This window comes from Euprymna scolopes, chromosome 31, assembly GCF_053919585.1.
Source record: "Euprymna scolopes isolate OS-2025 chromosome 31, ASM5391958v1, whole genome shotgun sequence".
In the NCBI taxonomy this organism is placed as follows: domain Eukaryota; kingdom Metazoa; phylum Mollusca; class Cephalopoda; order Sepiida; family Sepiolidae; genus Euprymna; species Euprymna scolopes.
Genome location: NC_136512.1, coordinates 5,880,357 through 5,904,306, shown reverse-complemented (window position 1 = coordinate 5,904,306; position 23,950 = coordinate 5,880,357). Strand labels below are relative to the sequence as shown.

The following is a 23,950-nucleotide window of genomic DNA, read 5'->3' as shown; positions in this document are numbered from 1 at the left end:
AGACATCGCTTGAAGGTCTCTAGTTACTTGTAACTGGCTGACTGAAACATGCTCATGAATGTGTCGCGACACATGCTTATGTAAAACAAATAGAAAGCATATATATATATATATATATATATATATATATATATATATATATATATTGCTCACACACGGGTAACACAAGGTAAACTTGATCGTATATGATAAAGATTTCACAAAGAAATTGTGGTTTGTAAGTAAATCTTCGTCACGTTTAATTTTAAGATTGCATAAAAAACAGGATATAATTTGTAATATTAAAGTGAGAAATGTCCTTTTTTTTTAGTGTATATTTTAATATTCAATAGTGAATATATTTTTAAATCTTTAATAACTTACGTTTACAAGACAAAAATCATGTTATACGGACATTGTTTTTTTTCACTGCAAGAACTTAGACACCAGGATTGAAAAGTCAGCGCCCCAGAGGAGGGTCACTGACCTGCAAAAAGTGCCATCGGCATTCCTGGCAAGAGCGCTTCAGGCGATTCGCAATAAACTAATCTCTTCTTTAAAGAGAAAGCAAAGTCTGAGAGGGTGGACCTTCCTAGAAGTGCACAGAACTAAACTCCCACGGTAAAATTAACAGGGACCAAGTTATTACACGAATGGTCTAATCTGTTGATTTTTGGGGGGCCAGGATGAAAATCCCTAGTAGAGTTTTTATTAACATGGACATCCTAATAAATAAAAGGTATGACAAAAAGTCTTCCAACCAATGCGATAAGACTTTAAGGGGGTAAGGGGAGGATATAAATAAAAACTTTATCAATTCTTATGGATATCCTTATAGTTTAATGCAAGGTAAACGTGATTAAGATTTTTTGAAAAAGGTAATATGCAATAACTCAAAAACTCTTCTTTCTTTAAGATTATGACATGCTGAACGTATTGGAGTTCAAAATCAATAGAGTATTAATAAAGAAAAAAAAACACTATCAGCATGATTAATACAAAAAGTGGAATGGCAACAAGCTGTACAAGTGAATTGTAAAAATAATTTTTAAAAATTCAAGTACTTATAAAAATGGATTTGCTTTACATCCCACATATTCGAAAAAGTGGTAAAAAACAAATGACTTGTCAAAGACGAGTTATTCTTCTACCTATCTGGAAAAGTTTTTAGTGGTTTTACTCACTTTAAACCACTTATTTGGTTTGAAAAACGTATAGTGTCAAGCATTAGGTGAGAACAAGAAAAATGGCTGCGAATTGACACCTAAATATTAAGTTTTGATAATGATTTAAAAATAAATTAAAATACGATTAGAAACAAACCCAATATATATCATGGCAACATATATTGGGTGGGTTTCTAACAATATTTTTAAGTCATTATCAAAACTTAATTTTTTGGTGTCAATTCGCAGTCGTTTTTCTTGTTCTCACCTAATGCTCGACACTGTTTTTCAAACTGAATTAGCATTTTAAAGTGAATAACAGGGATGTTCAAATTGTGTGTAAAAAAAAACATTTTACGCACTATCAGCCACATCATTTTGTGCTTGTGCATACTTTTTACAGAAGCCACTAGACCTTTTAATTGAATCAGGGTAGCAATGTTTTATTTTTATTGCTTATGTTAATTCTATTAATTAGAGACCTCCGTACATTTTTTTGAAAATAGGTGCTAAAATAAAGTTGACCCCCACCCTCTATAGCAATAAACATCTTTTAACAATTAAAATAATTCCAAGTTGTAATTGAATCTGCTATTTTATAAATGCCAATAGTCATTTTTAATAATGTATGAAAATATTTTTTAAATTGGAAATCCTTACTCAAAACTGTTTAAAACTTCATATCACGAAATATTGGGATTTTAAATCTTAAAAATTAAGGTTTCAGAATTATTTTTCTTTTGGTGTAACTAATATATACTATTGAAAAAAAAAAAAAAAAAAAAAAAAAAAACGTTGATTTTTTTTTTGTCCGTTTTTTACTTACAACTTCAGAGAAAGTAAAATAAATAACGTTTTATATATAATTTAAACTTTTCAGATTTATAAAATGTTACAATTTTTATGGGCCTAAATTTATTTGTAACATGAAATGGGGGAGGGGGCACCTAAAAAAATTCCCCTCATAAATTTAACGAAAACTGCTTTTAAAATATAAGTTAATTTAAAATTTAATACGTATAGAAAATTTCATGAAAATCTGACCATTAGTTGATTTTTGATAGATTTGTTAAACACGAGTGTATTTACTGCTTCAAAATGATCATTACATAGGAACGTTGTTTTAAAGTGTCGATAAAGTATTGTAAACACGATTTTGGTCTCGCATTTTCATTATTTTCGTACACTGTAAAAATTTAAAAATATTACTAGTTTATTTGAAGCTTTTTTTCAATGGTACAAAAGTTATAATATTAAATTACAATTACATCGTGTTACATATAGGGAGTGCCAGGAGTTTAAATCTGTCTCGCGTTGGAGATACCTAATGAGTAAAAAAAACAAAAAAACACTAAAAACTTTTCTAGATAGGTAGAAGAGTAACTTATCTTGTATTTGATAACATTTATTTGAATTTTTCACAACTTTTTCGTACCTCTGTGAATTGTAAAACGAACCCATAAAAATATTTATTTCACATTTCTTATGATTATATGGATTTAAATTAGTTTATATAAGTCACTTCAAAAATTTCCTTTTTTTTTCAGCGAATGTACTTCTGATTCCGGTTTTTAGTTAACAACATCGATCCAAGCAAACATGTCATATTGGAAATAAGCCGATGATACTAGTACTCATTAAAAGCGTTTGTTTTTTTGTTTTTCGAATTTCGTGTGTAACACCAAAAATTTAATTCCAAAACGGGCGGACGTTGTCGAGAGTGTGCCCCCCCCCTCTAAATTCCACAATTTTCACTTTTTTTTTTTTAAACTTTTTCCTGTTAATATCATTGATTACAGACTTAAGTTTCAGATTATAAAAAAAAAATTCATAACTTTTCACGTGGGGGGTTCAGTTTTCAACTATAACGTTGGCCTAAATTGAACACGAAATTTGTGACTACGATGAATAGATAGATACATACATAGACGAGAGAGACGTAGATACATTAGATGAGGGGAAGGAAGAAGGGTTAAAGAAATCCTTTTTTAACCCCTCCGTTCTAATCCGTACTTTCCGGTCACATCAAAGAGTTGCCAGTTTTTTTTTTTCATCGTGGTCACAAATACCGTGTTCAATTTAGTACAACGTTATAATTGAAAACTGAATCTCCACATGAAAAGTTTATTTTTCAATTTTTTTTATAATCTAAAACTTGTCTGTAATCAATGATATTAATAGGACAAAAATAAAAAAGGTGAAAATTGTGGAATTTAGAGGGGGGGGCACTTTCGACAACGTCCGCCCCAAAACTCTCAGCATAAACCATCTTTAAAAATATCACTCATACACAAAAGCCTTTTCGAAACATAATCGATATCTCCCACGGTGAGAAATGTTGACAAGGATCGGGAAGTAGCATTAAAATGTCAGCGCCCCCGATGAGGAGCATTCTGACCCGCAAAAAGTGCGATTAGCAATAAACTAACCCTTCTCAAAGAGAGAAAGCAAAGTCTGGGATAGTGAACCTCCTAGAAATGCACAACACTAGCATCATACGCAAATCAACAAGGAGAAAGGGTCATTGCAAAAATGATCTAGACTCTTGATTTTGGTGTCGAGGTAAAAATGTTCGGCTGAATTATATAATCTTCACGTGTGTATTGTACGGTCTTTGTATAGGAGAATTGGGTTTTCCTGTAGGAGATGTCTCCCTGAACTACTTTCGCTTTTTTCTCTCGTTCATATCTATTCTAAATTCATAGCAGCGAGTCGAAAGCGTTTTAAATTTAGTAATCAAGTAAAATGGCAGTTGAAATTTAGAAAACTATTTTTGTTGCATAGTATTTTCCAGTTAAATTCCTTTTTTTTTACGATATTTTTGTGGTCAATGTGACATTGACTCAATGTCTAGAATCTTTCCAACTTCAAAAAAACTTTACAATAACGATTTCGAGAGGTTTTCGGGGCGCTGAAAGCAAATATATACATTAAAAGTGGCGCAAAGAAATAATTTTCATGATATGAAGAAATTCCTTTTCCAAAAACTGGGGGGCCCTTATCTCTATAAAGATAATGTCAAATGAGCACCCACTTTCTGGCCATCTAGTGAAGGGGGTATGTTTGTTTTTGTGGCTAAAAGGATTTTTTTTTCTACTTTCCTGTTTCAATAAAGACACGAGGACATTAAACAAATAAAGAAAAATCTGTATAGATATGTGTAATTCCTTATGCTATCAGTCGTAACACTTTCTGTACGCGCAAGGGCGCGTATATTTTGTCGCAAACAAGTAGTTTTCCAGATATTAAGCAATTTAATTCCTTATGCTATCAGTGGTAGTAATTTCTGTACACGCGAGCGAGCGGATATTTTTGCTGCAAATAAGTAGTTTTCCGGATATTAAGCAATGTAATTCTTTGTTATTAATGGTGTCCATTTCTGTACGCGCGTGCGCCAAAATGGACACTACTGACAAATACATTGCTTAATATCCAGAAAACTACTTGTTTGCGGCAGTTTTAAATGCGATATTCGTTTTCAGCATACCCGAAAACCATTAAGTCATTTTAAAAGGTGATTGTTAAGGTGGAAAGTAACAATTTCAGGCATCCACGAAAAATAACAATTATCACCAGGTCGCCATAAAGTGGATGCTCATTTTACGTTAAATTTATATAGAAAAGTGATTCCCATTTTTTGAAAAAGCAATTTCTTTATATCAGAAATAGTTTTCATTGAAAATTATTTCTCTGCGCCACCTTTAATGTATATATTCGTTTTCAGCACAGCCGAAAACCTATAAATTGTAAAGGTTTTTTACAGCTGGAAAGATTCTAGGCATTGACGATTTTTGTTTATTAAATTGTTAGGTAATTTTTGCTTGAATAACATTAAATTTAATAATCAAGTAAAAATAATGGAATTTTTACTCGCTTAGATAATTCGAAATAAGAAAAATAATTTTTGCTTTAATTATTTTATGGTGCAATATCAGTTTGAAATGTTAAATATAAGAAATTTTAATGACTGTATTATTGGTATATGGGGGGGGGGGAAAGTCCATTGATATCGGCCCGCTGCTCCGAATTCGGAATAGGGGGCACGTGAGCTAGAAAAAAAGCGAAAGTATTTCAGGAGACGTCTTACATAAGAACCGAGAAATTACCCGTATGCCTATAAGGGCATATTTTATTGCCAATAACACCAATTGGATTGGTCATCGATAAATGTGATTTCACAGAAACAGTGGACACACTGGACACTCGACATTATATTTCACGTGTTTCTGCAGGATACCTCGGTGGCCGATCGAATTCATGTACGATCTTACATAACTTCTACATAATTTCTTGTATACAAAAACACAGCCTCATCTATATACAAGGTAATATCGATTAAAAATACGGGTTTTCAAATAAAGACGTAAAGATAATCAAAGAATTGCTGAATTATTCTTGGAGAGAACGCAAAAAGGCAGACGGATAGCAAATATGCCGTTTCCATGGCAACCAAACTAGTGTTCATCAACATGACATATTCGTTTCAAGTCACAAAGACCCTGTACCCTTCCCTCTCCACATTTCTTATAGGGCCCTGTCCCTAAATTTGTTGTTTTAACTTGTTTTGTCAATTTTGATTGTAATGAGTAATCTTGTAAAAAATGTTCACGTAATATATATATGATCATAAGAGTTGCGGTTCTTTGATACGACAGGGGCGCATCCGATAATTAATCTTATCAATGAAGCAAACACTTGCTATTTTTTTTTCCAATTTTGATTTCAACAAATACTTTTAAGTGAGCCGTTTTAATTATAAATTAGAAACATGACATTTTATTGATCATGACATTTCGAAATACTAATTTTGAAGCGTTTAAAAATATAAAAGAACTAATTTTAAGAGAATTGCAGGGATGTGATTAAAAAGATTTGTACTCATGCAGAGAGTGATCCGTAATGAAATAACATTTAAAAAGCCATTCTTAACATGGGGAGAGGAGGGTGTTTTGTACCTATTCTTTACTTTAACCATACAATTGAATAAAAAAAAAAAAAAAAAAAAAGATTTTACTTAAACGTGGAAATACGATTTTAAAAAATCGGATCGGATCACTCTCTGCATTAGCACCAAAAGAATTTTTTAAAATTCAAAATTAGTTTAAGATTTTGAAATCTAACGATACTAAAAATTTTAACCTGTTTATAATCAAAATGGTCGACGTAATTTCTACCATAACACTTAAAACATTTTTAAGCCTTGCTAATAGAATAATTTTTGGCTTGAATTAAAGTTTAGATGCAATAAATGAGAATTTTAAAATTTAAATTATTTTGTGACGTATTATAGAGTCAAAATTGCAAAGAAAACAGGTGCTTCTATACTTTATCACCGAAATTGGAGACGCCATTTTATTTCACGCACCCGCTGTCCAAATTCATGGGAGAAATCAGTATTTTAAACTATGGCCGAAGTTAGAAATAAATAACAAAAAAATATTAAACTTCCGGAAAGAACTATGAAAAAACGTGAATAAATAAAGTGAAAGAGAACATATATCCATAATTGTTTAATTGGAAAGGTTTCGATTTAATCAATGAAAACGAAAGTTTTTCATGAAACATTTTTTTTTAATTAAAAACAGAAAATGAAATGACATTCATAATTGTTTAAACTGGGCGAGCGCGAGCGCCATTTGGAAACCAAAACATTTATTGTATAAAAATTGTAAAAACATTTATCGAAAAGTTTGCGCAAGAAAATATAATTTTAATAAAACAATTTTGTAATGAAAGCAACATTGGATTTTTATAGGTTTTTTTTTTTTTTTTCGAACAAACAAATAATTCTAAACATTAAATAAAGTAATAAATGTTAATTTTAGGTTAATTTATTCTTTCCGGAAGCAATCGTTCGCCAGCTAAATTTTTTGTTATTAATTTCATGCTCCTGCCATAGTTTAAAATAATGATTTCTACCTTGCATTTAGACTGCAGGTCCGCGAAATAAAATGGCGTCCCCAGTTTCGGCGATAAAGTGTAGAAGTACCAAAAAATATTAGAACGTCCTCGCATAAAATAGTTGTAACAGGATATATTACGAATGTGCACATCAAAATACAAACATTTTAACGGAAAAAAAAAGCAACGTAAAGAAAATAGAAAAATAATTTACAGCAAACGAAGTAGAAATTTTTTAACGCGTGAAAACTAAGTTGGATACTGATGCAGAGAAAGTAACGTGCTATTTTTATGATAGTTCAATTTAACGTTTTACGGTATCTTTTGTTTATTAAATTGTTAGTGAAAAGTACATAATAGTTACAAAATATGCTCGTCCTGTTAGTGGATTTCTATACGTTGTTTTTTTTGCAGCAGTTCAAAATTGTTTTTATTTCATAATTTTATTTCTATGATCACGTATTTTATCGACACACGAAAACCATGGCGCTAAACTTATGCGATTCGGTGTGGTTTTAGGAAGGGGTTTTCTTAGAGGGGTGCGCTCTGACTTAGCATTAGTGGTACTGGTAGGGGAAGTTGCAATTTCTTCTTTTACTATTTTTTCAGCCTAGTAGCGAGCCATTTTTGGTTTAGTGCGACGATAAAGCCATACGAACATGAAAACATTCTGAAATTAACAAACATAATTTCAGTCTGTTAAAAGACAGGTCGGCAGATAAATTCTATTGCGTTTGGTAGAAGTTATTTGTGTTGCTTACGATTGTTGAGCATGCTGCAGTTTTACCAAATGATTTAATATTAATATTGATTTTGTCGAAAACTATAGCAATAAATTCTATCGATTTTTAATGACGTGGCAACTTCTAGGGATGTTGACGGTTGAAAAGTAAAAAAAAACGATATTTTTAAAGCAAATATTTCTGTTGAAAATCCAGTTTCTTTTTTGAATTATTTTGAGCATATAATATACAAAAATGCACGCGCGTACACAATATCGCCGTGTGTTCATATAAGCAAATATACATCCGTACATACATACCTCATCATACTAGAAAAGTACAATTCGAATGTGAAAAGAAAAGGAATAAAAATGCTAAAAAAAAAAAAAAAAAAAAAAAATAGTGGTAGAAATCAAGGGAAGAATTACAGGATGTATAATAATAATAAAATTATACTATATGAAGTGTGATAAAAATTCAGCTAAAAAAATTAAAAGAAGGGGGGGGTGTAACAGTTTTCCATGAACTAAAAAAATAGATATACAGTTAGTAAATGATGGGGCGACAGATTTTACAGTAAATAATAAGAATATAAACTGAAAACTACAGAAAAAAGGAGGAGTGTAGCAGTAGTAATAAATGAGAAATATCTATTTTTTTTTTTTTTCCAAAAAAAAAAATGGGGGGGAAAATATTAAGAATAACGAAGGAGAAAGATGTTTCGAGCATCACAGAGTGGGCATTTCAGAAGGTTCCATCGTTATGGCGGTCGTCAATGTGTACTACGTCATAAGTGGGCGTTAACCTATGACGTCAACGAGATGGCTAACGAAAGGAGCGGTTACTATAAGGAATAACGAGGTAGGAGGAGAGTAAACGCAAGGGAATTGAATGGAGAGTAAAAAGGAAAGCGGGGAGAAATTGTAAGAATCGAATACAGAGTAAGTATGAGAAGCAGGAAGAGGTGAAGAGATACTGTTTAAAATGGGAAGGACGATCAAAGTGAAAGAGAAAGAAAGAGTTAAAAGAAACTATAGAGAGAAAGAATAGTTTAATTAGCTATATGTAACGGTTATTAAAAATGGAGGAGTGCAAACGTGAATTGGCTAAAGCAAACCCAGAGATAAGAATGAAATATATAGCAGATACAAAAACGAATTCTAATTAAATTAATATTATAGACAAAAACATCTCTACAGTAATAAAACTTTAACTATTACTCCTGTGTATTTCTCGCCTCTACATAACTTTACGTATTAGCTTATTTACTATTAATAAAAGTACTTTTCTCATGTCAATGCGCAATCTTGTCTAGTCAGAGATAGCGAAACCTAACTATTAATCGATTGGAGCATTTTTTTTTTTTTTTTACAATAAACAACTAGTTTTTCGAACTGAATAAATATAAATAAGTTGAAAACACAAAACGGTGCTTAAGACAGTTGACGGATAGATTTTTATATGTCGTTTTAAGCAAAAAAATTACGAAAATTTATCGAGTAGAAAGTTATTTACAGTTAAAATTAATTTTTACAGAAAATTGGGTAAATTGTGTTTTTCTTAGACAGTAAGAATCCACACGCAGGGGGGCATAACTCGGAACGAATACTTTAGATGACTGCATTTTTTGTTTGTGCATAGCGATATACTTTTTTTGAATAAAAACACAAAAGCAGTTCTCGGTGAATTTTCGTAATTTTTTGACATATTACTATTTTCGATATGACAATTACGTAATAGTGTTTTTGATTAAAAAGACATATTTAAAAAAATCTATACGTGCCTTTGGTAACATTTATGTTATATACCTTTGGTAACATTTATTTGTTATATACCTGTTTTTTTTTTAGTTTTTTTTTTTTTTTACCACGTTTTCGTTTTGTAAAAAGAAAATCTCGGTACTTTTTATATAAAATCACTCACGTCTCTAAAGTTCAAAATCTAAACCTTTTTTTCCAATCTATTTTTAGGGCCGTTTAAAACGAATGTTATTTAAATCCAAGGTTTCAGACTTAAGTTAATGAAGAACATCCCCCACCCCACACACACACGTCAAAATCGTCCTCAGATAAACATAAAACTACTTCTTAAAGACGGGAATGATTCTATAAAATTACCAAAATAGCATAAACATTTAAAAATAATTACGAAAATAAATCAGTAAAAATCTTGGTTTATTACAAAACAAATCAGCCGTTTTAATGTCGAGAGAGAGAGAGAGAGAGAGAAGAGAGAGAGAGAGAGAGGAATTACCCTCCAAATTTGTTAAGGATTTAGGCATCTTTTAAAGGTGATAATGAATTTTCTTGATCACATGCCGTTATTCTGAATTCGTGGCGGTGGGTCGCAAGCAGTGGGCTTGGGCTATGTCTCTTGGACACAGACAACGTTCTAAGTTATTTTGCACAGTTTTATAATTGCACACTAGAAACGATTAAATAATATTAATAATAATACTTAAAAAAAAACAAAAAAAAAAACTATTTTTATAAATTCAATTATCTGAAGATTTAATTTTCATAAAATAAAATGTTCCAGAAATTTTTAGTTATAAAATGTTACTTCAAAAATATTTCATGAGGCAAGGAAAAAACGGGTAAATTAAGTCAATGTTTAAATATAGAAACACGCTGTTAGTTAAACGAGAGAGAGAGAGAGAGAGAGTTGTATGTGCGTATTTCAAATAGAGAGAGGGAGGGAGGGAGAGAAAATGAGTGTGTATGTGTGTGTGTGTGTGCCTTATTACAGAGAAAGAGGGGGGGGGGAAGATAGAGTGAAAACGGTTCTTTGACACGACAGGGGTGCGTGCAGAGATAAATGTCCTTGTTTGGTTTAGAAAGACAAAACGTAACATTTTGCCTTTAAAGTAAATAAAAAGTAATTTCTGGTTTGATTCAACCCCAAAATAACTTTTCTTTCGTTTTTGTTTTTTTTTACTTCTGCACTGAATTTCAAAATGACGAAGGATTGCGTTATAAACAAAACACAGTAATCAGTCATTTATTTATCATCTTTGTTTAATAAAATTATTAGACAAAATATCGCGTGTAAGGATTCTTCGACTACATACACATTGAGTCATTTAAAAAAATTTTTTTTTTTTTTTACTTTTAATAGAATATTTATTGAAAATGTAAAAGATAAACAAAAACTAAAATGATATTTTTTAAAGTCCTATATTAACATTTTGGTTTATTGTAAAATTTACCTTAATTTTTTCCATTACTGTGCTAAAAAGTTAGAATATCACGGACAGGTTTAATCATTTTATGTTAAATTTATGTGAAACTGAATTCCCTGCTTTAAATTTTAATATTTTTTTCCTTCTTTCCGCGAAGTATTTCAGTGTATTTATTACACGTAATCACTTAAAAAAATTAAATTCTATTTTGTAAGCGAGATTATTTCGCATAGGGTGTTTTCTTCTACAAATTTACAACAACAAAATGTCAACATGACTATTTTAAATTACTTCTAAAATCTCCTCCCAGGCAACGCTGATCAAACACATATACAAAATTATAAAAATGTTTGATTTGTAATTGTTTTAATTAAAATATCGTTATATATTTTTCAGAATTTTAAAGTGACTTTGTAGCCTTTAAACTGACGCAGAGTAACTTCTGGTGTGAATTATTAAAGTTTAAAGAGAAGGGTCAAGACTTGGTTAATTTATGCTCATTATTAACCTAAAACCGGGAAACAGATTTTAGAAGGCGCCTCCGTCGTATCAAACAACGCAAGAGAGACAAACAGGGGAGGGGATTAGGTGAAATGGAAATAAATAACAGTCAGAGGGAAAAAAACATTTTAGAGAGAGAAACCAAGAATAAAGAGAGAGAGGGTGCGAAAGAAAGAAGAGAGCAGTATAACAAGTGAACGAAATAGGTGAAAGAAAGAGGAAAAAAGCATTAACAGGAGAAAAAACAGTGAATGACAAACTTGAAAACGTTGGTAGTAGTAGTTGCTGTTGTTGTTGTAGTTGCTATAGTAGTAGTTGTAGTTATTGTTGTAGTAGTAGTGATAGCAGTAGTAGCAATAGGACATATCAAAGGAAAGCCGGTCGGATGAGAGAGAGAGAGAGAGAGAGAGAGAGAGAGAGGGGGGGGATAAAAAGATCAAAGAAAAGAAATAGACATTAGATTTAGAGCAGATCAGAGTAAATGTAAAAAATAAATAAATAAATAAATAAATAAAAGCAAAATATATACAACTAGCTATATTTACCCGGTGTTACATGGGTGAAGAATAATTCAAATTATGGTCTTGTTTACATTTTTTTTAAATGGGATTTTTGGTGCTTATGCATTTTTGGTACCGCGCTATTTTTAAATAGTTTTTCAGGTTAAATTCAAGTTTCACGATATCTTTTTACACTTATTAAATTGTTGAGTGGAAGCACAGAATAGTTACAAAACACCCTCCCCAAGTTAAGAATAGCTTTCAAAATAATAGCGTTACTATTTCAACACAGTACCAAAAAATGCACAAGTACCAGATTTTTATTGTTATTTGATTTTGTTTTTTCCTTATTTTATTTTTGCTTTCATATTTATATATTAACTGAATAAAAAAAGAATAATTCAATGCGTATTATTCGTCGAAGTTATGAAAAGGTGAGAAACGAACGCGCGCACACACAGACACAATAAGTTATTGTCTGGTAGTTTTTTTTTATTAATAGATGGAGAAAAGAAGGAGAGAAGAGAGAAACACACGTACACACACGTATGTATGTAATGATTACATATTGTATGTATTATGTATGTATGTATGTATGTATGTATGTATGTATTCGACGAAACACGTGTAAGACGTACTTTCTAAAACATGAATAAAATACGAGTGTGAATTAAATACACCTGGTTTTGGAATGTTGACAAACTAGAGAGAGAGAGAGAGAGAGAGAGAGAGAGAGAGAGAGAGAGAGAGAGCACGTGCGTGTGTTCCTTTGCTTATCCCGGCATTGTTTCCAGTTGTCTTTGACTTTACTTTACCACTGGACTCAGGTAATACCGGTTTAGGAGAGGTGCAGTTGGGATTGCACACCCTTGCTTCATTATAGTTTCTTCACACGAGCATTTTTACAAGGGTTATCGACTCTCTTTTTAATGTGCATGCATATATATATATATATATATATATATATATATATATATATATATATATATATATATATATATATATATATTTAAAAGAGTTGATGGCTAACACTCTTTTAAATATAAATTTTTTCTCTCGTTGGAACTACATAACCATCACTTTAAATATATATATATATATATATATATATATATATATATATATATATATATATATATATATATTGGTAGTGTAGTAGTTGTGGGGGGTGGGGGTAAGAGAAGACCAGCCAAAATAACGGCTTAAACAGACGACGTGAAGAGAAAAGGCATTGCATAAATGGATACACACACACTAACACAGGATTGACGAAAATGACGATAGCGAAATGCAAATATGAGTGAAAGAAGGGCGAGTAACGATCACGAATCGACGAAAGAGGTTATATAGAAGTTAAGGGAGAGAAAAAGTGGGTAGGATTACGGTAAAAACGAAATATGAAAAAAGGAGAGACGGTGTAACGTAACGCAGAGAGAGAGAGAGAGACAGACAGACAGACAGACAGACAGAGACAGAGAGTTGCGAAAAGGGAGAGGCTAAGAAATACGAAGCGAGAAAGATTAACGGAGAGAGGGAAATACGGAGAAAGTAAGAAAGATAGTAAAAATAGAGAAATAAATTACTATAATCTAAAGAGATAGATAGAGAGAAAGAGAGATTGGGAGGAACCGCTTTATCCCCCCCCCCCCCCGTGCATGCTGACTGTGACGTCATCAGGTGAGGCGAGTTAGTTTGGACACAGCGGTTTGTTTATTATACAAACATTATTGGTTACATATGTGCATACATGTTTCGTTTCAGTGGAGTCCCAATTCAGAGACAACACTTCATCAGGCCAAAAAAGAATTGATATTGAAACAGCAATCAAGATTACATTGGTTTTAATAAGATATTTGGGCGCGATCCAGGGGAAAATTGGGGTGTATACTTTGCGAATGTGAGCAGTAGTAGGCTTTTTTTTATGTGTGGTGAGGAGAAAGGGGATGCTGCAAGAAATAAAAATTACAATAAGTTTACCAAGGTAATCAAAATGGTAAACTTAAAATATATTATAAATATTAAAGAGTTAATATTTACAAGTAAAGTAATCTCAACCAGATGTAAAAGCTCAATAAAATCGAAAAGGAAATAGAGCTTATAATATGAACAAATGATTAATAAAACATGTTAAAAAACATCTTGAAAAAGAGTTAAAAACATATTTAATTTTAAAAATTTTTATTAATCATTTGTTCATATATATATATATATATATATATATATATATATATATATATATATATATATATATATATATATGAACAAATGATTAATAAAACATGTTAAAAGACATCTTGAAAAAGAGTTAAAACATATATATATATATATATATATATATATATATATATATATATATATATATATATATGCATATATATATTGTTCCACTTCCCGGCATTATGGCTTGCGTACATAAACATCCATTCATCATTCGGAATATTTTTGATTGTTAGTTTCATACAGTAAATGTGGTATTATGGTGGTTGGATGCTATGCATGCGTTTGGTGACATTTTTTTTTTTTTTTTTTTTTTACAAATGGACCGTAATTGTCTTTAGAACTAGGATAGGCAAAGGACACAACTTCCCCAAACTTTTAGGTTTTCATGCCTCGTTTGCAATTGTTTTTATTTTACTAATACTCTAATATGTAAGATTAGTGTGGTCACCCAGCGTTGCCCGGGGGCATGGATAACGAAACAGAAGAGTTAAAAAGTGTAACATCTCTCTCTCTCTCTCTCTCTCTCTCTCTCTTTCCAGTCAAAAAGGATGTCCTTTCTTCGACCGAGGATAGACAGATTAGTACAGTTCAATTCTAGCCTGAAAGCCAAAAAATTATATAATTTAATTAGTTCGACTGTCACCAAAGGTCGATGGGGGAAAAAATTGTCTAAATGACACAATGATTAATTTTGTTCCCAAGTTAGATATACACACATCCAAAAAAAAGTGCCCACATTCTCTCTGAAGAAATGTTTTAAGAAAGAATATGTATATTTATGAATGTGCCTTGTGCAGTTTCTGAGTTTTGGATGAACAATCACACACACACACACACACACACACACACACACACACACACACACACACACACACACACACACACAACTGTCCTTTATATAATAGAGGACAACGGGCCATGATGAAAGTTTAGCATCTGACACTGTCCTTTGTCAAAAGAGGAAAATTCTTTAGATTAAAGAAATTTTTAAAATTTTTATTTCCAATCCAGACCTGCCCCCTTTTTTTTGGAGGGGAGGGTGAATCCGCCATATACTAAAAAAAAAAAAAAAAAAAAAAAAAATGACCTCGTTAGCTAGACAAACTAAATACAAATACTTGTAACAGAAACAAAGTTGAGGTAAAACTAAGAGATGGGAGTCATTCGGAGTACTTTTGAACTTTCTTGATTGAAGTGATTTCGTTTTGGTTAATTTGGGATTTTGTATAGTCTACTACAGTGTTACGTTAATTTTTTATACCTTAAACAATAATACCGATATATATATATACATATATATACTATTTTTATTTATATAAACAAATATTACATAATTGGTACACTGAACATGTTAATGTTTCGGAGAATTAGTTGGCAAGAACCAAAAGTGCCACTGAAGGGGGCTGGTTCTATGTGTGTATGTATATATATATATATATATATATATATATATATATATATATATATATATACGTGTGTGTGTTTTTGCATATATATCTATATGTGGGTGTGTGTGTATATGTGTGTATATACATGTGTGCGTGTATATATATATATATATATATATGCAGATCATGTCATATGCTACTGGTACCATGTAACCCAGTACTACCTGTCTCATGGTCGGGTCACCGGAGACTAAACTGGTTCCCCCACCAGACTTGTTTGGTGAGGAGGGTGGCTAGTCTCCCTGAAGGATTAAAAACAAGACCTTCCAAAGGGCGAATGAACCCTTTTTCGGGGTCAACGGCCAACTAGCACCATGTGTGTTTGTGCGTGTGTATGTGTGTGTTGAGGTGGAGAGGGCTCCCGTAAGCCGTGGTGAAGGCAACCTTTCTAAGAGAAGCAAATCTCTGATTTAAGAAACCATAAAGCAGGAGACCAGTACCCGCATTAAGCTGGTCTGCAGTTTAACTTGTTGCTGGCTATCTTGCTCTTGCTTGTTGCTGGATCTCAACATTTTGAATCGAGAGAGAGACTTAGCTGTCGTACAAAGCTAACACTCTGTAACATCATCTGTGTATAGATACTCCCTCAGGCATTTGTCTATAAAAATGGTCCAGTGGCGATGGAAAATTTGTGACACGTGGAGGCTTGAAATGCTGGAAGCATGTAATAATTGATCTCAATGACCATTTTCAGTGTCATGCCTGCTTGAGCGTGTGAATTCACCGATGGGACTAAAAAAAAAAAGTCATTTTTGGGCTCATGGACTTTAAGTGTCTGAGGAAGTGGCACTCGTCTGACAAGACGTTGCAATCATCATATATGTGTATATATTCGTGTTAGGATGATTAATCTGAATCGGCAATCAGAAAAATCGGAACTTTTGGGGTATCGGAATCGGTATCGAATTCAGAAAAATTATAGTCTAATTTCTGATTCCAAACCGATTCTTTAAAATTTTAAAATAAAAAAATGAAACAAGCACAAATTGTTTTTGTTTTTTTATTAGAAGTTGTTCCTTTAGCAGCAGAATGGGTTATAAATCTCATTTATAGATTTAACATTGATTATCAGAGTTTAATTTCTTTTATTTATTGGTCATTTATTGAGAGATAACTTGCCTATTGCCCGAGGGAGGTCATATGATTAGTAAGTTTTAAATATGCTGGGTTGAATTTCGTTGGTGCCAACTGTACATTGGGGTGTCTGTCATAGGCTTCTTCTGAAATAATTAGTTTTATGGCACCTCTATGGACACAAGGAAATCCTTAGCAGCTGTGGGAATATTTGAAAACCCATTCTCAGATGTATACTCTCCAAACCTAATTTAATTTGTTTTTATTAGTTTTTATTGTAAGCAAAATAAATATTCTAGAGTCCACTTGCCTATTCAATATCACAGATTTTAAAAAACTTTTCTCACCTATTTGATAAATGGCTATATGGTGCCTTTTGAAGACTTCACACTTAAATATAAAAAGATTTAAAATGCTTGGAATATTTTTTCTGGCTCTGGTTTTGTCTGATTACCACATCCTTTGAAATATTTCACGTTTCCTTATATTTTGTTTGGTTTTGGCACAAGTGAAAATATACATGAAAATCTCACAAGTTTATTAAAACTTTGGATAGAATATATAAAGAACAAACATTGAGAAATTTGTTAACTTAAAAAAAAAAAGCACTTTCATTTATATTTAAAATACCGAAAACATATGAGATTCTACTTTTTTAGGCGATTATGTGTGAGCACATTGAAAGGTTATTTTAGAATTTAGAATGGGGGTTCAATTGTGTAAACTGATCCCATTTCGGTACATGATAAATTTTTAAGCAGTTCAGTAATTTTTACCACTAATTCTAAGGCAGATCAGCAAAATCATAAAATCGCACATAATTGCTACATTTTTTTGTATTGCCACCCATACTAAGGGTTAGTAGTAGGAAAGGAGTGTGGTTTTTATGACTTTTAACAATACTGTATATTAATATGATAGCGTGGGTGTTATTTATTTTGTGTGTCACGATTACATTAATTGTTATGGATTCACATTTATTATAATCAATAATTTTACTAAGAATTCTGTTTTGGTTTTGGTTTCGATTATAGCTGATGGCACTCAAGTCATTTATTTTCTTATAAATAATTTTACTAAGAATTCGTCATAAGTTTTGGTTTCGGTTTAAATTATAGCTGATGGCACTTAAGTCATCTGTTTTTTATAAATGATTTTACCAAGAATTCTTCATAAATTTTGGTTTCGATTTCGATTATAACTAAAGGAACTCAAGCTGATGCACCCAAGTCATATGGATATATTTTTTTATTTTTGAAATCACAACTTTATAATATATAAAAATCGATGGAACATTAACTCTATAATAATATATACGAAATCTGCAAGAATTAAAATATCATATTTAAGCGTACTTTACGACCTGACTATGCAATGTGTCCCTGCTAGCTTAAATAAATACTTTTGCAGTTTTCACAAGAGTTACAATAATATCAGAGCATCTCTATTTACATCATGAATATACTAACATAAATATATTACGTATGAATGTGTCACCTGTGGAATTCCACAGGTCCCACTAGTTGTTATTATTATTTGCATCTCGTTTTTGTTTTTGTTTTTTACAGCGAAGCAAATAATTTTAATAACCCGCCAAATTTATATAATTAAAATTAAATTTAAACATTCATAGAAGAAAGGCACAAAATAGTTAACAAAGCCCAACGCCCTCTCCATGTTAAAAATGGTTTTCTAAATAGTAACATTATTATTTAGAAATTCGTTCGTTACAATGGGAGAGGAAGCGTTGTTTATATTTTGTTCTTACATCGTTTTTTCATTTTACCTACCAATCGTCGTCTATTTTCAACTGTTTATGAAAACTTTCAAGTAGCATGTTGTATACTAATGACGAACTGATATAATTTGGGTTTGTTTAAAATCAAAGTAAACCTTTTGTTGTCTTTCAATTTGCAATACATTACAAGGAAAACATTTGAGAAAAAATATACCCGGAAATTACCCGGGGGATGGGTATGTAATAATTTGAAAATTTACAAAAAAAAAAACAAACAAGCAAAAAAAAAACAAATCTCTAATTAAATATTTATAAATATTAAAAGAATTGGAATTGAAAGAGGGAATCAAATCGGAATCGGAAATTTAGAACAGAATCCGTAGATGTGTGTGTGTATGTATATATGCGTGTGTGTATATATATCTATATATATGAGCATGCCGCCCGGCATTGCCCGGTCATAAAATACACTTAAATATGTTATTTTGTTGATACAGATTTCGTATTTATTATTATATTATATTGAACCTAATATTTAGTGATGATCTAAAAAGATTTTTTTTTAAATCACTCGTGCGGCGTGCGCCACCATCAAGAATTGAAACCAAAACATTTAGCTTATGATTTACTTTTTTCCTTTGACATTAATGCTTGAGCTATGGAGACATGTTTGTTGCAAGGCTAAAAATTAAAACATGAATTACTAGCTATTACGTTACACATGCATTTCTGTAATGTCATCGTTCGACCTTCACATGGCAAATTCCATTCTTTAATTTTCACACTTTTGCACCAATTTTCTATGGCTAAAACCCAAATATAAAGTTTTGCATGGGTTGAATACCCTATATATTAAGTTTCATGTCTGTAGACCAAAAACTGACAGAGGAGTTTAATAGGCAAAATTTTTTAAACAAATATATATATGCATACATAAATATATATATACAAAGAGGTTTGTGTTTACTATAACCTTTTTACGCAAATATACTTATAAATCCTGTAGAATATCTACATGAATACAATTACACATAATCTATATAATTATGCAACTCAAATAACCTTGTAACGGGTGTTGTAACCCCACACCGGTTTATGACTTCCAGTTTCGTATGCGTACATAAACATAAACTCATAACAACGTAAACAAATAAACACAAATTGCTACTTTTGCAGAATTTGACTTGCGCACTGAAATATGAACGCTATTATTTAGAAATTATTATTTAACATGGAAAGGGTGGCGATATTTTGCAACTATTCTGTATTACAACTATACTGTTGCAATTTTCTTACAAATAAATCACCTTTGACCCGTTGACAACCATGAGAACAATTTACAAAAGCGATTTTCCCACTGAAAATATGTTTTTTTTAATTTGCGTTACAAATAAATAATCAACGCAACAATAAAACATACTGTTTTACTCTGTACGTTTTCAGCGTCCCAATTTTTTTTCGCATTTAAATTATCCAAATAAACAATTGTTAATACTTTCTGCATTTTTTTACATCGTTCATTTCCGTATTAACTTTAAGTTATTTTAATGCAATTTTCTTACAAATAAATCTACTTTAATCTGTTGACAACCATAAGAGCATTTTACAACGGCGATTTACCCACCACCTTCCTTTTTTTTTTTTAAATTTTGCTCCCTTTTTTAATACACTTTTCTTAAAAAACATTCATACATTTTCTTCTACACTACCAACATAAATAATCCCGAAAAAATGTTTTTTTAAATTTGTGTTACAAATAAATAATCAACGCCGCAATAAAATGTATTGTTTTCCTGTGTATATTTTCAGCATCTTAATTGTTTTGTTTTTTTTCGTGTTTAAATCATCCAAATAGACAATTGTTAATACTTTCTGCTTTGTTTTGTTACATCGTTCATTTCCGTATTGTCTTAATTAGTTTTATTGACCTTATTATTAACATATAAATGTAATATTTGACTCAATGGGGCATGAATGTTTGTTTAAAATAAATGAAAGAAAGCCACATTTTATTTTCATTTTCTATTTAAAAAGCCATTCTTAACATGGGGAGAGTGTTTTTAACTATTCTGTACTTTCAACTAACAATTTCATTTAAAAACGATATATCAAAATTTGAATTTAACTTTAAGTATTATGGTATCTGTTCAGTGCACATTTACCTATAAGTATGGCAAACCACTTATAATTCAATGGCTGTAAGTTTGTTTTTTTTCTTTAAAAAAAAAACAATTATAAACAGAACGACTCATAGAAATCTATCTATATTCTTTTTTCATTTTAATATACTTTCAAAGAAATGTTTCTGTTATGTCAAAAAAGAAAACTATTTTCTTTATGTCACAAGTGTCACGCTCATACATTGATTCCATAGCTAATATAACATACAGACCCAACGGGTCACGGGTAGTCAAGTAATTAACTAAAGATGATCATACTAATAAGGAATTAATTTAAATGAATGTTTAAAAGAATATGCAAATTAGATCTTTTGCAGATGTATGCAATTCTACAACCCATATATAACAAAGTTTTATTTTCTTTTTAAATAAATAGAAAAAAGGCTTACCTTTTTTCTTTCTTGGCCCAAACGACCTTGTGTCACCTTTTGCTTTCGTAGGGAAGCAAATAAATAGCAATAGAAAAAAGGGTTTTTAATATGAATATCAATACACAAAAAAAAAAAAAACAAATGTATAGGAGTATATATATATATATATATAATAGAAAAATCTTATTGAAAATTTATTCAAATTTTCAAAAGAAAAACATTATAAACCTGTAAGGAAGGTATACAAAATTTTAATTATCTGACAAGGAGTACAAATAAACTTGAAAGATCTTATTCCGTGGAGTTTCAAAAAATGCAATTCTTCTCAATAGAGGAAAGAGGTTTGCAAAATATACAATAAATTTTGCATTAAAAGAAACTACAAACATGAAATTAATCATATTTGCATCAGAAAAGTTATTAAACAGTTGGTGAAAGTTTATAGGGATTCATAATGATTAAGAAAGCAATAAACAGAAAAAAGAAGAAAAGGGATATGGTAAAAATCCATTGAATGTAAAATCCATGAATGTAAAATCCATTGAATGTAAAATCCATGAATGTAAAATCCACTGAAGGTAAAATCCATGAAAAAGATGGCGTAACTAAAAAAAAGCACAATGGCAACTTCTTTTCCGATGTTCAGATTTTGTAATCATGACCACATTTCTTTATTTTCTTTTAAAGTTGATGAGTTCCTTTTTTTCATGAGTAAGGGGGGAATAATTTTCTAAAAAATTGACATGATAATTACATGAATGAGGCTGCACTACGTAACAGGTGCCATCAAAATTTGAACATTTTAACATGCTTCGATGGTAAGATGGATAACATCTTGTAATTTGGAATATAGACTATTTGTCATTTATTTGTAGTTGCTCTGTAGTTACATTGAGCTTCATAAATTAAAGGATTGGTGTAAATAAAAGGTGAAATATAATCGAATAAGCATATTTCCCCCCCCCCCCACACACACAGATATATAAAAGTAAGAATAATAAAAAAAAAAAAAAATGTATTCTTAAATAGAGAGTGGGAGAGTGGGGGATTAGTTTCATATATGAATTTATAGCGGGGGGGGGGGGGGAATTCAGCACCCCCATAAAGGGGAGGAGCATTTGGATTGGGAAAAATTCCAAGTATGAGCATCTTAGGTGATTTGCAATAAACCAATACTCCATTCTGGGGAGAAGGTAATGCTTGGTAGGATGGATATTAAAAAAAGAATGAAATATTTGTTTGATCCCAGATAGTTTCCTGGATCAAACAGATGTTTCATTTTTTTTTATTAGTCCGAGGGCCTGTGATTGCTAACTCCGAATTTAAGTAAAATGGCACCGTAAAAATAGCACAGGTAAAAATGGCACCGGAAAAATGGCACCATTAGAAATGGCAAAAGTAGATAAATAGAAAAATTGGCACAAGAAAAACATAATAAAAATCTCACATTTAGTTTATCAAACTCTCGAATACATTTGGCCTTTTAACTAGGAACAAAGTGTAGTATCTGTTCTGATTTTCACTATTTGATACTACACTTCACCTTTTCTGTTCTCAGTCAGAGAAAAGAAATCCTTCATGACTGAGGCAAATTTTATTTTTATTTCTATCCAGAGTGCCCCCTTTTTGGGAAGCTGGATTTTCTCCACATTTAAAAACCGACCTTGTGTCTAGCTCTGCCCTTGTGGGAAGGCAAGTAAATAGGAACAATACATAAAAGGAAGAACATTAGGAAGTTTGTCAGATTAAAATGAAATTATATCAATATTTAAAAATAGATGAGGATTTTCCGCTACCTCCTCCAATGAAATTCTACTTTTTTCAAGTGATTACGTGTAAACACTCTCCAAAACTTTTGTGGGTGAGTTTCGCATACATTGTAAATGTAGAATTTCCAAGCTATTCTAACATTTTAAGGCAGATAATTCATTTTTTATCTCTAAGTCCAAATGGCATCATAAAATCACATGAAATCGCGTTAAAAATTAACTGTTACAATGGCCCGGAAATGGGGGATCATTTTATGGTAAATTGGGTAGCACTTTTTATGCTTGTTACTGCCCGCCACCAATCACAATAAAGTTTTTATTCTGTTTTTATTGTCTGTTCTAGATATATTAAAACGAAAATAAAAACTTGTTTATTTTTAAAATATTTGTTGATTTTACAATTATTTCAGATTTTTTTTTGTTATTTTTTTACTTTTCAAAATAGAATCAATGCTAAAGTGGGTAACGTTGAGATTAGCATCAAAAAGGCAATTGAAAATTGTCTATTGGCGATAATATTTTTTTTCAATATTATTATTTTATTTATTACAAGGGAATCACCAAGGCCCAAATGCCACTCAAGGATAAAGGTTAATGAGTAAACAGTGGTTACTGAGACAACAACTTAATGATCGTTATTGATGGAAATTGGGTAGAATTTGATTATTTAAAGAGGTGGCTCAACAAGAACTTGTTTCCATTTAACTCGACTACAACTCGGATGTCTTCAAGTCCAACATAAACAAATTCCTGATGAACCGCCCCCTTAATTAAGATATTTTATCAAATCTCCAATACTAACAATTACTACGATACTATCCCGTTGATTACTGTACACGCAATAACCCTTATCCCCGAGTGGCTTCCGGGCCTTGATAAGTGGTGACTACCATGTATTAAAAAAAAAAAAAACTCGTGAACAATCATAATGTAGTCAGTTAGAAAACAAGCCAGCAGATCAGAGTTCCATGGGCAAGTAGTTCTAGAAAAAAATTTTGTTCATGGAATTTGTGTTAAGATTTAGGCACATATAGAGTGGAGAGGGGGCATTGTTGATAGTGGTTGTAGGTAGACAAGTACTTTTTGTGACAGTTTAACAGTGGAGAGACATAAATGAAGCTTAGGCGAGCACTTGCTATGAAAATAGCGATAGAGCAGAGACAGGCTCGCAACATCTCTTCTGTGGGAACAAGGTTGCAC

General features: G+C 31.3%; 1 protein-coding gene across 4 annotated transcripts in view; it reads right to left on the bottom strand.

Moving 5' to 3' along the window:
* LOC145255605 (uncharacterized) overlaps positions 1-23,950 on the bottom strand; it is a 529,950-nt gene that overhangs the window by 394,191 nt on the left and 111,809 nt on the right. Inside the window, exon 2 of one of the 4 annotated variants that reach the window (XM_080114094.1) lies at positions 21,000-21,041. The exons of 2 other annotated variants lie outside the window; for them this stretch is intronic. In XM_080114094.1, the coding sequence (XP_079970220.1) occupies positions 21,000-21,041 (42 nt within the window). Of the gene's footprint in view, positions 1-8,088; positions 9,219-20,999; positions 21,042-23,950 lie in introns of those variants that run through there. One more of the 4 variants, XM_080114100.1, reaches the window with a different exon arrangement.